Source organism: Bos indicus x Bos taurus, chromosome 10 (genome assembly GCF_003369695.1).
Source record: "Bos indicus x Bos taurus breed Angus x Brahman F1 hybrid chromosome 10, Bos_hybrid_MaternalHap_v2.0, whole genome shotgun sequence".
Classification (NCBI taxonomy): domain Eukaryota; kingdom Metazoa; phylum Chordata; class Mammalia; order Artiodactyla; family Bovidae; genus Bos; species Bos indicus x Bos taurus.
Window position 1 is genome coordinate 79211449 of NC_040085.1, and position 18601 is coordinate 79230049.

The following is an 18601-nucleotide window of genomic DNA, read 5'->3' on the forward strand; positions in this document are numbered from 1 at the left end:
AAGGAAGGACAATATTAGAAACAATAATAATGATTCTCTGAAAACCCACAAGACCTCCTAGAACTAACACCAAAAAAAGATGTCCTTTTCATCCTAGGGAACTGGAATGCAAAAGTAGGAAGTCAAGAGATTCCCAGAGTAACAGGCAAGTTTGGCCTTGGAGTACAAAGTGAAGTAGGGCAAAGGCTAACAGAGTTTTGCCAAGAGAACACACTGGTCATAGCAAACACCCTCTTCCAACAACACAAGAGACGACTCTACACATGGACATCACCAGATGGTTAATACTGAAATCTGATTGATTACATTCTTTGTAGCTGAAGATGGAGAAGCTCTGTACAGTCAGGAAAAACAAGACCTGGAGCTGACTGTGGCTCAGATCATCAGCTCTTTATTGTAAAATTCAGACTCAAATTGAAGAAAGTAGGGAAAACCACTAGGCCATTCAGGTACGACCTAAATCAAATCCCTTATGATTATATAGGAGGTGATGAATAGATTAAAGGGACCAGATCTGATAGACATAGAGTGCCTGAAGAACTATGGACAGAGGTTTGTAACATTATACAGGAGGTGGTGACCAAAACCATCCCCAAAAAGAAATGCAAGAAGGTAAGGTGTTTGTCTGAGGAGGCCTTACAAATAGCTGAGATAAGAGAAGTGAAAGACAAAGGAGAAAGGGAAAAATATACCCAACTGAATGCAGAGTTCCAGAGAATAGCAAGGAGAGATTAAAATAAGCTGTCTTAAGTGAACAATGCAAAGAAATAGAGGAAAACAATAGAATGGAAAGACTAGAGGTCTCTAAGAAAATTGGAGGTATCAAGGGAACATTTTATTCAAAGATAGGCATAGTAAAGGACAAAAACAGCAAGGACCTAACAGAAGCAGAAGAGATTAAGAAGAGGTGGCAAGAATACACAGAACTATACAAAAAAGCTCTTAATGACCTAGATAACCATTATGGTAGGTCACTGACCTAGAACCAAACATCCTGGAGTGTGAAGTCAAGTGGGCCTTAAGAAGCATCACTAAGAACAAAGCTAGTGGAGGTGATGAAATTCCAGCTGAGTTACTGTCACCCTGCTTTTTTAACTTATATGCAGAGTATTTCATATGAAATGCTGGGCTGGATGACTCACAAGCTGGAATCAAGATTTCCGGGACAAATATCAATAACCTCAGATATGCAGATGATACCACTTTAATAGCAGAAAGTGAGAAGGAACTAAAGAGCCTCTTGATGAAGGCAAAAGAGGAGAATAAAAATGCTGGCTTAAAACTCTACATTCAAAAAACGAAGATCATGGCACCCAGTCCCATCACTTCATGGCAAATAGATGGGGAAAAAGTGGAAACAGTGTCAGATTTCATTTCTTGGGCTCCAGAATCACTGTGGACGGGGACTGCAGCCACAAAATTAAAAGATGCTTGTTCCTTGGAGGAAAAGCTGTGACAAACACAGACAATATATTGAAAAGCAGAGACGTCACTTTGCCGACAAAGGTCTGTTTAGTCAAAGCTTTGGTTTTTCCAGTGGTCATGTACAGATGTGAGGGTTGGACCATAAAGAAGGCTGAGTGCAGAAGAACTGATGCTTTCAAACTGTGGTACTGGAGAAGACTCTTGAGAGTCCCTTGGACAGCAAGGAGATCAAACCAGTCAATCCTAAAAGAAATCAACCCTGAATATTCATTGGAAGGACTGATGCTGAAGCTTAAGCTCCAATACTTTGGTCACCTGATGCAAAGAGCGTACCAGTTGGAAGAGATTCAGATGCTGGGAAAGACTGAGGGCAAGAGCAGAAGGGGGCGACAGAGGATGAGATGGATATGGATAGTATCACTGCCTCAATGGACATGAGTTTGAGCAAGCTATGGGAGATGGTGAAGGACAGTGAAGCTGCAGTTCATGGGGTCGCAAAGAGTCAAACACAACTTAGTGATGAACAACAACAACTAACCTCTGTATTAAATGATTATTACTATTCTAAGTATTTTATGTGTATTATTTGTTATTTAATCCTTGCCATGTCTCTATGAGATAGCTTCTATTATTATCTTTCTACCCTGGAGACCTGAGACTTAGAGAAGATAATGATTTGCTAGAACAGCTGGTGAGAGAGGTAACAGTTGAACCTTGGGTCTGTCTGATGGAAAGTCCTTCTCTATTGCTTTTTTTTGTGGCATGAATGTTAGATTGAGCATACCTATTTCATCTGATTGGTTCTTACCAATAAATATAGCCTTCAGAATCAGGGTTATTTAGCTCAATTTTTTTTTCTTTTGCCTAGAAGAATTTTCTGTTCTTTTTAGTCTATGTAGTTTTAGAGGATAGAAGGATCCATCTATGAGAATCATAGGGAGATACTTTTTATATTTATACTAGAAAGAATTTTCTAAAAATGAGAACTCTTAAAGGGCAGCCTAGGAAATTAATGTGATTTGAATTATTGGTACTTCTGTCTCTAGATATTTTTCTCATAGTAAAGATTCCTGTTAAGTGGGAGATTTGTATAGTCTGACTCCTAAGATTCCTTCCAACTCTGAAAATTATGATTCTGTGAGTTCATGTGTTTAAAATGAAGATATTTGGTGGGGATGAGTATTATAATAACTTATTTGAATGTTCTGAGAACTGTTATTCATGAAAAGCTTTTTAGAAACTCAGTACTAATCTTGTAAGTGAAAGTGTAAGTCGCCTAGTCGTGTCCGACTCTTTGCAACCCCATGGACTATACAGTCCATGGAATTCTCCAGGCCTGAATACCGGAGTGGGTATAGCCTTTTCCTTCTCCAGGGGATCTTCCCAATATATAAATATTTATGAGAAATATGGTACTCGGAGGGAGGGCATGAGGTTTTTCTGTGTGTTAAGATTAAGAGGTAATGTGTGACAGAGAATGTTTCTTGATTGAGAATGTTCCAGGGATATGCCCCAATCTGGGGCTTCCCAGGTGGCTCAGTGGTAAAGAAGATACCTGCCAATGCAGGAGATGCAGAAGTGGGTTCAATCCCTGGGTTGGGAAGATCCCTTGGAGAAGGAAATGGCAACCCCCTCCAGTATTCTGGCCTGGAGAATCCTGTGGACAGTGGAGCCTGGTGGGCTACAGTCCAAGTGGTCGCATAGTCAGACGCGACTGAGCAGCAGCCACAGCATACCCCAATCCACCCCATTTCCTACTGACCAGTCTTTGTTTTTTTTGGTTATTTTAATTTTAGCTAAAGGAGGATTTAAGGAACACAGAGCGGAAACATCAGGAGACACTTAGAAGACTGGAAGGCAAGTTTTTTGAAGAAAAGGTACAACATATTTGCATTAATTAGTAAATATTGTGTGTACTAGAACAAAATAAGTGTATTTATATGTATTCTGAGGCATAACTTTTCATTTGGGCATTTTATTATAAGAAGATTATCTACCGCAGATTATCTCAGCCTTAGTTAGACATTCTTGAAATCTTCAAGAGGGACTGTCATCTGAGCAAGGAAGACTTCAGGACACAGTGCCCCTCACCCCAGCTTGGTGTCCCCTGGTGGAACTAAGGCTGCAGGTGCCACTTTCCGTGGGGAGGTGGGCTTGGAGAGGTTCCTGTGGCTCATGTGAAGGCCTCCCTTGGTCACGTTAACTAAGGATGTTAATAAAAGGGGCTCAGAAGTATTCTTTAGCATCACAAGTTTCCACATTTCTCTGTGCATCTAGAGTTAATTCTCCACATTATGAGAAGTGCTTTGGAACACTTCTCCTCTACAGAATCTTCTGAGTCCCCATGGTTTTTCTTTAATTCTTTTAATTTTTTAATTTTTCATCCTTAGGAAAGAATTAAATAGATTTTTTCACAAATTGCTGGGCATGTAGGGAAGTGAGGGTGAGGCAAATAAGTACTCATGTCAGGTTTATATAAAAGGATTTGCTTTAAAAAGTGGCTCTCAGTTTCTGGTTTGTGTACTGAATAACCTGGGAGTGGGATAGAAGCATAATCTAGATATAACTGTATTAAAAGAGCCTATTTTCTTTTAGCATAGACTAGAAAAAGAGGCTGAAAAGAAGATAATAATGCTGGCAGACAGAGCCCACCATGAAGCTGTTGTGTAAGAGACCACTGCCTCCTTTTTCTTTCTAGTAGCCTCTCTCACCTCTTTGCTAGTCTTTTTTGTTCTTATTATGTTTTCTACCCTCTTCTCTCCAGGTTTGCTCCCTTCATATTTTCTAGTTTACTTTCCTTCTCTCTGTGTCTCCACCCCTTTTCCTCCCATCCTCTTTGTAGCAGCAGAGTGTGGGGGAGAAAACTTGGGCTTTGAAGTTACACTTTAGTTCTCAACATGTATACTAATTGACTGTAGGAAGATTTCTTAAATTTTTTGAAATTTCTTCATCTAAAAATGGTATTAATAATGCCAACTGTGCATGGTTATCATGAGGTATATTAGTGGATATTAATAGTTATATATAATATATTATAATAGTGGATATTAATAATTAGTGGATAGGTATATTAGTTATATAAGTAACTGTGTTGTGTTAATGCATAAACTAGGTCTTAATGTGTTAATGTGTTCAGTCGCTCAGTTGTGTCCGATTCTTTACAACCCCATGAACTATAGCCAGCCAGGCTCCTCTTTCCAAGGAATTTTCCAGGCACAACTACTGGAGTGGGTTGCCATTTCCTACTCCAGGGGATCTTCCTGACCCAGGGATCAAACCTGAGTCTCTTGTGTCTCCTGCATTGGCAGGCAGATTCTTTGCCACTGTGCCACCTGGGAAGCCCCCCAGGTTTCAATGGTTTATTTCTAATCTAATGTGGGTCTGACAACTGTACTCCAGGGGTGGTTCAGGAGCCTGGGCTGCTTCCATTTTGTTCTTTATGTCCAGTCACATGGACAAAGAGAGAGTATGGGAAACACATACCTGCCCTTAACTGCCTTGGACTGGAAGTAACATATCACTCTTTACTTTTCCATTGGTGAGAACTTAGTTTTAAGACCCCCACCCAAGTATAGAGTACCCACCATAAGCTAAATAAGTGTTGGTCATTATTATTTATTATTATTATTTTTTGTTGCCCACGTGCCTTACAGGATCTTAGTTCCCTGACCAGGGAGTGAACCTGGGCCATGGCAGTGAAAGCTCTGAGTTCTAATCACTGAACTGCTAGGGAATTCCCAATGATCATTACTATTAATGTTAGGGGATAAAGTAGTCACTGATCTACTTTGGTAATATTTAAAACTTAGGTCTGTGTTTTGGGGTCTTTTAGGCAATTGAACAACGCTGGAAGAAGTGTTTTTAAAGAGAATATTTATCTCCAGAAAGCTCTCGCATACCATCTGAAGGAAGCTGATGCTCTACAAAAAAACTCCCAGAAGTTGCAAGAGACTCAGACTTTCCTTTCACAGCAAAAGGTTCCCATTCTCATTTAAACTTTCTTGTTTGTTTTCAACTTGTTTGTTTGGTGAATAGTGAGAACTGAGTATAGTAATGATATATAAGGACAATAGGGCCATTTTTCTTCTGTCTGGTTGATGTATTTTTCTTACCTGAGAAGTTAATTACTGAATAATTTATAAGAAACTTTAGATTTGGCTTTATAAAGAATATCTCTGAAACATAAATGTAACTCCTGTGCTCTAATACATTTGTATTCATTTTATGTTGCTTAGAGTTGGTCCCTGAATCACTTAGGAATAGGTTCTCAGCTGTGACTACAGTGGTTTCCCCATGTAAGGGTGTATTCTCTCCCTAAAGGAAGTCTGGAGGTAAGCAGTCCAGAGCTGGAATGCCACAAAGTTAGCAGACACTTGGGTTCCTTAACTTTGTTCTGCAGCACGTGGCTTATCTCCACAGAGTCACCCCATGGCCCCCAACAGCTGCTGGAGCTCTCACAACAGGAAGGGAGAAGAACAAGAAGGAAGACAGTATGCTCCTCCCTTCAGAGGTCTTCCTGAAAGTGCTATATACATTTCCACTTGCAGCGAAATGTTTCATCAGAGCTTAGTCACATGGCTTTGCTGAACTACTAGGGAAACTGGGAGTTTTCATCTGCGCTTAGTGCTTTTCTGAATAAAATTAGGGCTTTATTATGAAGTATAAAGTGGAAAATGGACACTGGGACAGGCAACTAGCAGATTGCCACAGTTGGCAGTATGTAGTTGTTAAATTACTATAGTAATTTTACTGTATAGTCTTATTGGGATATTCTTTTGATAATATAAAATACTGAAGCTTTCATAATTTTAGAAGAAGGAAAATGCCTTGATTAGTAAAATTTGTGGTCTTTGTTAAGTCCAGAAAAGGACTCTTGATGTTTCTTACTCTTTATGCACAGAAGAGCAAAAATATCACCATTGCAACCTGGCCTCAAACTCAAACCTCTTAAAGTAATGGAAATTAGTGAGTAAATTTTACGTCTGAAATTAATTAAAAAAAAACTCACACCTCCCTCATCTTTCTGTTTTAGGAGATCAATGATCTATTGGTTAAAGAAAAGATAATGCAACTTACCCAGCAGAAATTACAAATCCAAACTCTTCAGAAGAAGGTAGTAAGCCTGGAGAATGCTCTGGTTTGCATGACCAAAGAGTTTGAGACTGAAGTTTTAAAACTGCAGCAACAGGCAATGGTAGAGAACCAAGCAGGTCAGGTTGAAATTTTCAAGCTGCAGCAACTTCTTCAGATGAAGGACAAGGAAATGAATCGAATAAAGAAGCTGGCCAAGAACATACTAGATGAGAGAACAGAAGTGGAAAGATTCTTTTTAGATGCTCTACACCAAGTAAAGAAACAGATCCTATTTAGCAGAAAGCATTATAAACAGGTAGCACAAACTGCTTTCAATCTTAAAATGAGAGAGGCATGTGTAGGAAGAATGGAATATCCCAAAATCCGAACGTTTGATGGCAGAGAACATAGCACCAATAGCGTGAATCAGGATCTTATGGAGGCTGATAAATGGTACTAATGATGCTTTAATATTTTGTCTTTTGTACTTCTTTTTTTTTTTTTTTGCTCTTTAGAGAAATAAAAATCCTGACAAGTTCAGTTTGACAGTATCTAAGTATTAAATAGATTACTCAGTAAGTTACTTGAGAAGAGAAACTGTCTTACTCATCTTTGTAACCCCATGCTTAGCATAATGTGTGGGGTCTTCTTAGTAGATTGTCTCTCTGTTTTGTATGACAGAGACTTGTCAGAGGGATTGTTTGTTCCATTTTGAATGTCACTGTAATATCTTTTAACACGTTCCTTTCTTCCATTTCCTGTAAATTTGTTTCAAAGGTTTGATTAGATTCAGGTTAAACATTTTTGATAAACATACTTTCACAAATATTTTGTAATATTCCCCTTACTATTCTGAGATGAAATTCATAGGTAATAATATCTAACCAAACCTCTAATTTAAAAAATCAACATAACTCTGTCATAACCGAAAGTCCCTACAAGTGTCTAAAGTACACTGAAGAGATCTGCTGCCACCATGATGAAGGCAGACAGTTGCAGACTATATACCCCTGGAGAAGGAAATGGCAACCCGTTCTAGTATTCTTGCCTGGAGAATTCCATGGACAGAGGAGCTTGGCGGGCTATAGTCCATAGGGCCACAAAGAGTTGGACATGACTGAGTGACTAACACGCACAGGCTATATACAATAATTAATTATTTCCTGTTAGCATGAATATCTGTTTGAATACTTTCACCCTATAAACCATGGATTATAGTACATTTTAAATATTACTCTGAAAAAATTGTTTTATATCCCTATGCAATTAGATTCTTCAAGGGCCTTAAGAAATTTTAAAAAATCCCTACTACCATGCACTTAGTATCTTATTAAGAGGGGCTTCCAAATGTATTTTCTGTTTTAAATTATTTTTTAATGGGCTAATATGAAAGTTCTTTTAAATTATATAGCTGTTGGGAAGGTTGAACATGGCCAGTTACTCTTCTTCAAAAATGTCCATACTATAATTTTTTTATCTTCTTGCCATATTTGGAAGTCTATTAATAACACTATTACTCTATTATAATAATAGACTTATTATAATAACTACTACCAGAGGTTCACTGTAATTTTTTCTATTTTTTTAAATATATCAAGCAAGTTGAGTCCCCACCATATATAAGGCAGTTTCTTTTCATTTTTAAATCTACTGTATATTAAGTGGTATATAAGTTTTCAGAGGAAGGTACATAAAATGACTCTCCACATTATTATTGCAGAAACTGGACTCTTCCTATTCTGCCTTCTGAGCAATTAATCACCTTAACCCTAGTGTTCTATTGCATCTACCAGGAAAGCAGAAATTGTAGTTAAAATATTACAGTATCTGCTGAAGAGGCAGATTGGGAAGGACAAAGTATATGGTGATCACAAGGCAAAATCTAAACTAACCCAATTGACATATATGCAAATGTTTTTTACATTCTACATCTATACTGTATCTATATGTTAGCCAACTTTTGTAAATAGCAAGTAGACTATAAATCCTTTAGAAAAGTTATGGTATAGATAAATACCTGCCTGGAAAGCTTAGCTATACCCTTATTTGGAGGTAAGAAGTAAACTAGATAAGTTACATGTTATTTTATATATTTACCTCTCATCACTCTATTTTCATAGCAAAATATCTAATACTAAAGACATGCTAAAAGGAATTTATCCGTAATTGCACCAAACAACTATTTTTTCTTACTTCTTTTGTCTTTGTGGATACATAATTATCTGGATACATAATTTTGCCTCACAACTTTCTATTCTGTTTATTTGCTTAACCTTTGGGCACAGATTTTTTTCATGTTGTTACAGTTTTTATTTCATTTTAATTACTATGTAAAACTTCAAATTGGCTAGCATGCTAAGTCACTTCAGTCGTGTCCGACTCTGTGTGACCCCATAGGTGGCAGCCCACCAGGCTCCCCCATCTCTGGGATTCTCCAGGCAAGAATACTGGAGTGGGTTGCCATTTCCTTCTCCAATGCATGAAAGTGAAAAGTGAAAAGTGAAAGTGAAGTCGCTCAGTTGTGTCCGACTGTTCGAGACCCCATGGACTGCAGCCTACCAGGCTCCTCTGTCCATGGGAGTTTCCAGGCAGGAGTACTGGAGTGGGGTGCCATCGCCTCCTCCGAGACATAGTTTGCTTTGTAGTCATTACATTTGGAAACATCGTAATATTCAGTTATGATTTGGAAATGTTCTTTTTTCATGTTTACATATTTTATATATTTTTTAAAAAGAGATGCTTCCTTTGATCATACTTTTTTCCATTTTTTTCTTTGAAATTCTTTAGGACAGATATTCAAGGAAATGTGGATATTGGAGATTTGACCTGGGAGCAGAAGGAGAAAGTCTTGAGACTGCTCTTTGCAAAAATGAATGGCTTTGTTCCTAGGTAACTCCCTATTTCAGTAGTGAAATACTAGTTTTCTATCAAACCTAGAAACCATATAGAAACAGTGAATATATTCTTATTTAGAATTAAGAGAATGGGAAACAAGCAGAAAATAAAACAAGGTCATATTGCATAGCTACTGCAATTCCCAGAGATAAAGAATGGGAGATGTATAAGTGAACACCAAAATGAAAGAGGAATTAGAATTAAAGGGGAGAGAAAAACTGATTAATCTTAGGTGTTTAAGCTAATGCTTCCTAAGAAGGTATAACATTGCTCAGCTGAATGAGTGGTAACTAAAGAGAAGCATAGCAATTGTTAAGATTCTATTGGTCTGCAAAGATAAGTAAATGATTACAAAGCTGAATAGTAACCATGGGACTCTTTAATATTAAAAAAAAAAAAAAAAAAAAGACCTAGAAAGGAAAACAGAAAACCACAGTTACTCCAAATAATTATTTTTAATGATTAGTTTTACTCTTTCTTCACCATGTTTTATCAGTGACTGTAACCCTGGTAATGAACTATAAAGTCGCTAAAATAAATCAACCACTTATCAAGTGATTGTTAAATGCTTGGCACCATGGTACTGTAGGGATTCAAAAGAATTAAAGGACATTGCCTTTGATTTCAAGAGCTTACAGTTTGATTTCCCAAACAAAACCAAGCGTAACAAGGAAAATTAGGTGGCACAATAAAGTGTAATTGGAGTGCAGGCAATTTGTCAGTGGGCTGGAGTAGTCAGGGAAGACTGAGAGGGCAAATTTGTGGGTGCCTTATAGGATAGTGGTAAAGAGTGAGGAGGGTAGAGAGAGTGAGGAGGGTACATCAGGCTAGGAATTTGTAGACACCATGAGAAAAAGCCCAGAGGGAAGACTGGGTGGAGGGTATTTCAGTTCAGTAGCTCAGTCTGATTCTTTGTGATCCCATGGACTGCAGCATGCCAGGCCTCCCTGTCCATCACCAACTCCCAGAGTTTGCTCAAACTCATGTCCATTGAGTTGGTGATGCCATCCAACCATCTCATCCTCTGTCATCCCCTTCTTCTCCTGCTTTCAATCTTTTCCAGCATCAGGGTCTTTTCCAATGAGTCAGTTGTTCACATCATGTGGCCAAAGTATTGGAGCTTCAGCTTCAACATCAGTCCTTCCAATGAATATTCAGGGCTGACTTCCTTTAGGATGGACTGGTTGGATCCCCTTGCAGTCCAAGGGACTCTCAAGAGTCTTCTCCAACACTACAGTTCAAAAGCATCAATTCTTCAGTGCTCAGCTTTCTTTATGATCCAACTGTCACCTCCATACATGACTACTGGAAAAACCATAGCCTTGACTATACGGACCTTTGTCTGGAGGGTATTTAGGCAACACTAAGGAGAAATTTCCTGGCTTGAGGAAATTTGGTGATGATAAAGAGTAATTCAGTTCAGTCACTCAGTCATGTCCAACTATTTGCAATCCCATGGACCACAGCATGCCAGGCCTTCCTGTCCATCACCAATTCCTGGAGCTTGCTCAAACTCATGTCCATTGAGTCGGTGATGCCATGCAACCATCTCATCCACTGTCATCCCCTTCTCCTCCTGCCTTCAATCTTTCTCAGCATCAAGGTCTTTTCAAATTAGTCCACTCTTTGCATCAGGTGGCAAAAGTATTGGAGTTTCAGCTTCAACATCAGTCCTTCCAGTGAACACCCAGGACTGATCTCCTTTAGCATGGACTGGTTGGATCTCCTTGCAGTCCAAGGGACTCTCAAGAGTCTTCTCCAGCATCACAGTTCAAAAGCATCAATTGTTTGGCACTCAGCTTTCTTTATAGTCCAACTCTCACATCCATACATGACTACTGGAAAAACCCTAGCCTTGACTAGATGGACCTTTGTTGGCAAAGTAATGTCTCTGCTTTTTAATATGCTGTCTAGGTTGGTCATAACTTTCCTTCCAAGGAGTAAGCGTCTTAATTTCATGACTGCAGTCACCATCTGCAGTGATTTTGGAGCCCAGAAAAATAAAGTCTGACACTATTTCCACTGTTTCCCCATCCATTTGCCATGCAGTGATGGGATGGGATGCCATGATCTTAGTTTTCTGAATGTTGAGCTTTAAGCCAACTTTTTCACTCTCCTCTTTCACTTTCATCAAGAGGCTTTTGAGTTCCTCTTCACTTTCTGCCATAAGGGTGGTATCATCTGCATATCTGAGGTTATTGATATTTCTCCCGGCAATCTTGATTCCAGCTTGTGCTTCTTTCAGCCCAGCATTTCTCATGATGTACTCTGCATATAAGTTAAATAAGCAGGGTGACAATATACAGCCTTGACGTACTCCTTTTCCTATTTGGAACCAGTCTGTTGTTCCATGTCCAGTCCTAACTGTTGCTTCCTGACCTGCATACAGATTTCTCAAGAGGCAGGTCAGGTGGTCTGGTATTCCCATCTCTTTCAGAATTTTCCACAGTTTGTTGTGATCCACACAGTCAAAGGCTTTGGCATAGTCAATAAAGCAGACATAGATGTTTTTCTGGAACTCTCTTGCTTTTTCGATGATCCAGTGAATGCTGGCAATTTGATCTCTGGTTCCTCTGCCTTTTCTAAAACCAGCTTGAACATCTAGAAGTTCATGGTTCATGTATTGCTGAAGCCTGGCTTGGAGAATTTTGAGCATTACTTTACTAGCATGTGAGATGAGTGCAATTGTGGGGTAGTTTGAGCATTCTTTGTCATTGCCTTTCTTTGGGATTGGAATGAAAACTGAACTTTTCCAGTCCTGTGGCCACTGCTGAGTTTTCCAAATTTGCTGGCATATTGAGTGCAGCACTTTCACAGCATCATCCTTCAGGATTTGAAATAGCTCAACTGGAATTCCATCACCTCCACTAGCTTTGTTCATAGTGATGCTTCCTACGGCCCACTTGACTTCACATTCCAGGATGTCTGGCTCTAGGTAAGTGATCACGCCATCGTGATTATCTGGGTCATGAAGATCTTTTTTGTACAGTTCTTCTGTGTTTTCTTGCCACCTCTTCTTAATATCTTCTGCTTCTGTTAGGTCCATACCATTTCTGTCCTTATTGAGCCCATCTTTGGATGAAATGTTCCCTTGGTATCTCTAATTTTCTTGAAGGTCGCTAGTCTTTCCCATCCTATTGTTTTCCTGTTTCTTTGCACTGATCACTGAGGAAGGCTTTCTTATCTCTCCTTGCTATTTGGAACTCTGCATTCAAATGGGTATATCTTTCCTTTTCTCCTTTGCTTTTCACTTCTCTTCTTTTCACAGCTATTTGTAAAAGTAATTAGTAATTAGAAATAAAGTTTAATCTATGGGTTGAATTATGATGAACCTTAAAAACCATGCAGAAAATTCTGAACTTTGTAATATAGATTCTGGAGTAATGCAGCATAGTTTTCTTGTCTGCCTTGGAGGAATACAAAGAACAATAGGCCATACTTTTAGATGCTCCTACTGGAAGGGTTTACATCATTGTTCTCAGAGCTGACCTTAACCTAACACAGTGACATGTATGGCAGATTGAAGGACATACATAGAACTGGGATGGGCAGAAGCTGCTGCACAGCTCTGGGCATGTGTGGTGAGGGATTTAAGCAAGAGTGGAGGCAGCTGGAATAAAGAAAAGAAACAGACACACTACGGAAGGAGAAGCAGATCGTGGTGATTAAGAATATAAGGAATATAGAGAAAAAAAAATGTTTAAGATTTTTAGCTTAAGAGGGCTTCCTTGGTGTCTCAGCCAGGAAGATCCCACATGTCTTGGCGCAACTAAGCCCGTGCACCACAACTAGCCTGTGCTCTAGTGCCTGGGAACTGCAACTGCTGAGTCCACGTGCCCCAACTACCAAAGCTGCTGTGCCCTAGAGCCCGTGCTCCACAGTAAGAGAAGCCACTGCAATGAGAGGCCTGCCTACTGCAACTAGAGAGTAACCTCCACTTGCCACAACTAGAGAAAGCCCACACAGCACACCGATGAAGACCAACACAGCCTAAATTAAAAAATGAATTAAAAAAAGATTTTTTGCTTAAGAAATGAAGGTGGTGAGAGGAGGAGCTAAGATGGCGGAGGAGTAGGACGGGGAGAACACTTTCTCCCCCACAAATTCATCAAAAGAACATTTAAACGCCGAGTAAATTCCACAAAACAACTTCTGAAAGCCGGCAGAGGACATCAGGCACCCAGAAAAGCAACCCAAGTCTTCGAAAGGAGGTAGGGAAAAATATAAAAGACAAAAAAAGGGACAAAAGAGGGAGGGACGGAGTTCCGTCCCGGGAAGGGAGTCTTAAAAAGAGAAAAGTTTCCAAACACCAGGAAACCTTCTCACTGCCGAATCTGCGCCGAGCCTTGGAAGCACATAGGGCAACATAACAGGGAGGAAAAATAAATAATTAAAACCCGCACATTGCAAGCCCTACGGTAACTTCCCCAGCGGAGAAGCAGCGCAGACGCCTGCATACGCCATTAGCAAGCGGGGGCTGGGCAGGGAGGCGCGGCGCGGGCTGCAAAGCAAGAATCTGGCCTGAATACCCCGAGCACTATCTGAGCGAAATAATTTGGGCTAGCAAACCAGACTGTGGGATATCTACCACGCGAAAAGCCAGCCCTAACCTATGACACCGCCAGGCCCGCGCACGGAATAAAGGACTGAACAGAGATAGCCGGCGGCAGACCATCCCCTTCCGGTGATAGGCAGCCAGAGCCGGAAGGGACAATCGCAGCCCCAGAGAGACATTATCTATAAAACTGTAAGCAGGCTTCTTTGCTAACTAAAACTTCTTGGAGGTCTGGACGGTCAACATCTGCCTGAGAAGATGTGCCGGTACACAACTAGATAACCGAGCAGCGGGGAGGCGATAAGTCACAGCAATCGGGCGCGCAAAACACCTTATCACCTGAGCTGCTCGGATCTGGGAAGGGCACAAAACGCAGGCCCAACTGAGAGTCTGCGCCTCTGAGGACTACCCGAGTGCCTGAACCTGAGCGGCTTGGACCTGGGAAGTACAGGCAGCCCAGGGCGGGCCGCGGATAGTTCGCGGCAGAGCAACCTAGAGCCTGAGCAGCGTGGGCAGAGAGGCTACACGCACCATGAACTGGGGGCAGACCCAGTGTGACTGAGGCACTGCGAGCACACGCCAGTGTTATTTGCAGCATCCCTCCCTACCTCCCCTCAGTGCGACTGAACAAGCAAAACAAGTTTCAGGGCAAGACATACCAAGCAAATTCTCCAGCAGCAAGGAACACAGCCCTGAGCTCCAAGATACAGGCAGCCCAAAGTCACCCGAAAACCATAGACATCCCATAACTCATTACTGGACATTTCATTGCACTCCAGAGAGAAGAAATACAGCTCCACTCACCAGAACACCGACACAAGCTTCCCTAACCAAGAAACCTTGACAAGCCACCTGTACAAACCCACACAGAGCGAGGAAACACCACAATAAAGAGAACTCCACAAACTGCCAGAATACAGAAAGGATACCCCAAACTCAGCAATTTAAACAAGATGAAGAGACAGAGGAATACCCAGCAGATAAAGGAACAGGATAAAAGCCCACCAAACCAAACTAAAGAGGAAGAGATAGGGAATCTACCTGATAAAGAATTCCGAATAATGATAGTGAAATTGATCCAAAATCTTGAAATCAAAATGGAATCACAGATAAATAGCTTGGAGACTAAGATCGAGAAGAGGCAAGAAAGGTTTAACAAGGACCTAGAAGAAATAAAAGAGAGTCAATATAAAATGAATAATGCAATAAATGAAATTAAAAACACTCTGGAGGCAACAAATAGTAGAATAACAGAGGCAGAAGATAGGATTAGTGAATTAGAAGATAGAATGGTAGAAATAAATGAATCAGAGAGGATAAAAGAAAAACGAATTAAAAGAAATGAGGACAATCTCAGAGACCTCCAGGACAATATTAAACGCTACAACATTCGAATCATAGGGGTCTCAGAAGAAGAAGACAAAAAGAAAGACCATGAGAAAATACCTGAGGAGATAATAGTTGCAAACTTCCCTAAAATGGGGAAGGAAATAATCACCCAAGTCCAAGAAACCCAGAGAGTCCCAAACAGGATAAACCCAAGGCGAAACACCCCAAGACACGTATTAATCAAATTAACAAAGATCAAACACAAAGAACAAATATTAAAAGCAGCACGGGAAAAACAACAAATAACACACAAGGGAATTCCCATTAGGATAACAGCTGATCTTTCAATAGAAACTCTTCAAGCCAGGAGGGAATGGCAAGACATACTTAAAGTGATGAAAGAAAATAACCTACAGCCCAGATTATTGTACCCAGCAAGGATCTCATTCAAATATGAAGGAGAAATCAAAAGCTTCTCAGACAAGCAAAAGTTGAGAGAATTCAGCACCACCAAACCAGCTCTCCAACAAATACTAAAGGATATTCTCTAGACAGGAAACACAAAAACAGTGTATAAACTCGAACCCAAAACAATAAAGTAAATGGCAACGGGATCATACTTATCAGTAATTACCTTAAATGTAAATGGGTTGAATGCCCCAACCAAAAGACAAAGACTGGCTGAATGGATACAAAAACAAGACCCCTACATATGTTGTCTACAAGAGACCCACCTCAAAACAGGGGACACATACAGACTGAAAGTGAAGGGCTGGAAAAAGATTTTCCATGCAAATAGGGACCAAAAGAAAGCAGGAGTACCAATACTTATATCAGATAAAATAGACTTTAAAACAAAGGCTGTGAAAAGAGATAAAGATGGTCACTACCTAATGATCAAAGGATCAATCCAAGAAGAAGATATAACAATTATAAATATATATGCACCCAACACGGGAGCGCCGCAATATGTAAGACAAATGCTAACAAGTATGAAAGGAGAAATTAACAATAACACAATACTAGTGGGAGACTTTAATACCCCACTCACACCTATGGATAGATCAACTAAACAGAAAATTAACAAGGAAACACAAACGTTAAACGATACAATAGACCAGTTAGACCTAATTGATATCTATAGGACATTTCATCCCAAAACAATGAATTACACCTTTTTCTCAAGCACACATGGAACCTTCTCCAGGATAGATCACATCCTGGGCCATAAATCTAGCCTTGGTAAATTCAAAAAAATAGAAATCATTCCAAGCATCTTTTCTGACCACAATGCAGTAAGATTAGATCTCAATTACAGGAGAAAAACTATTAAAAATTCCAACATATGGAGGCTGAACAACACCCTGCTGAATAACCAACAAATCACAGAAGAAATCAAAAAAGAAATCAAGATTTGCATAGAAACTAATGAAAATGAAAACACAACAACTCAAAACCTGTGGGACACTTTAAAAGCAGTCCTAAGGGGAAAGTTCATAGCAATACAGGCATACCTAAAGAAACAAGAAAAAAGTCAAATAAATAACCTAACCCTACACCTAAAGCAACTAGAAAAGGAAGAAATGAAGAACCCCAGGGTTAGTAGAAGGAAAGAAATCTTAAAAATTAGGGCAGAAATAAATGCAAAAGAAACAAAAGAGACCATAGCAAAAATCAACAAAGCCAAAAGCTGGTTCTTTGAAAGGATAAATAAAATTGACAAACCATTAGCCAGACTCATCAAGAAACAAAGGGAGAAAAATCAAATCAATAAAATTAGAAATGAAAATGGAGAGATCACAACAGACAACACAGAAATACAAAGGATCATAAGAGACTACTATCAACAATTATATGCCAATAAAATGGACAACGTGGAAGAAATGGACAAATTCTTAGAAAAGTACAACTTTCCAAAGCTGGACCAGGAAGAAATAGAAAATCTTAACAGACCCATCACAAGCATGGAAATTGAAACTGTAATCAAAAATCTTCCAGCAAACAAAAGCTCAGGTCCAGATGGCTTCACAGCTGAATTCTACCAAAAATTTAGAGAAGAGCTAACACCTATCCTGCTCAAACTCTTCCAGAAAATTGCAGAGGAAGGTAAACTTCCAAACTCATTCTATGAGGCCACCATCACCCTAATACCAAAACCTGACAAAGATGCCACAAAAAAAGAAAACTACAGGCCAATATCACTGATGAACATAGATGCAAAAATCCTTAAAATTCTAGCAACCAGAATCCAACAACACATTAAAAAGATCATACACCATGACCAAGTGGGCTTTATCCCAGGGATGCAAGGATTCTTCAATATCCGCAAATCAATCAATGTTATACACCACATTAACAAATTGAAAAACAAAAACCATATGATTATCTCAATAGATGCAGAGAAAGCCTTTGACAAAATTCAACATCCATTTATGACAAGAACTCTCCAGAAAGCAGGAATAGAAGGAACATACCTCAACATAATAAAAGCTATATATGACAAACCCACAGCAAACATTATCCTCAATGGTGAAAAATTGAAAGCATTTCCTCTAAAGTCAGGAACAAGACAAGGGTGCCCACTTTCACCACTACTATTCAACATAGTTTTGGAAGTTTTGGCCACAGCAATCAGAGCAGAAAAAGAAATAAAAGGAATCCAAATTGGAAAAGAAGAAGTAAAACTCTCACTGTTTGCAGATGACATGATCCTCTACATAGAAAACCCTAAAGACTCCACCAGAAAATTACTAGAACTAATCAATGATTATAGTAAAGTTGCAGGATATAAAATCAACACACAAAAATCCCTTGCATTCCTATACACTAATAATGAGAAAACAGAAAGAGAAATTAAGGAAACAATTCCATTCACCATTGCAACAGAAAGAATAAAATACTTAGGAATATATCTACCTAAAGAAACTAAAGACCTATACATAGAAAACTATAAAACACTGGTGAAAGAAATCAAAGAAGACACTAATAGATGGAGAAATATACCATGTTCATGGATTGGAAGAATCAATATAGTGAAAATGAGTATACTACCCAAAGCAATTTATAGATTCAATGCAATCCCTATCAAGCTACCAATGGTATTCTTCACAGAGCTAGAACAAATAATTTCACAATTTGTATGGAAATAAAAAAACCTCGAATAGCCAAAGCTATCTTGAGAAAGAAGAATGGAACTGGTGGAATCAACCTACCTGACTTCAGGCTCTATTACAAAGCCACAGTTATCAAGACAGTATGGTACTGGCACAAAGACAGAAATATTGATCAATGGAACAAAAGAGAAAGCCCAGAGATAAATCCACG

General features: G+C 39.4%; 1 protein-coding gene across 1 annotated transcript in view; it reads left to right on the forward strand.

Annotated features, from left to right (window-relative positions):
* Positions 1 to 18601, forward strand: part of BBOF1 (basal body orientation factor 1) — a 42305-nt gene that overhangs the window by 20474 nt on the left and 3230 nt on the right. Inside the window, exons 5-9 of the mRNA XM_027552408.1 lie at positions 3222 to 3302; positions 4021 to 4091; positions 5258 to 5402; positions 6458 to 6951; positions 9286 to 9387. Of these exons, the coding sequence (XP_027408209.1) occupies positions 3222 to 3302; positions 4021 to 4091; positions 5258 to 5402; positions 6458 to 6951; positions 9286 to 9387 (893 nt within the window). The remainder of the gene's footprint in view (positions 1 to 3221; positions 3303 to 4020; positions 4092 to 5257; positions 5403 to 6457; positions 6952 to 9285; positions 9388 to 18601) is intronic.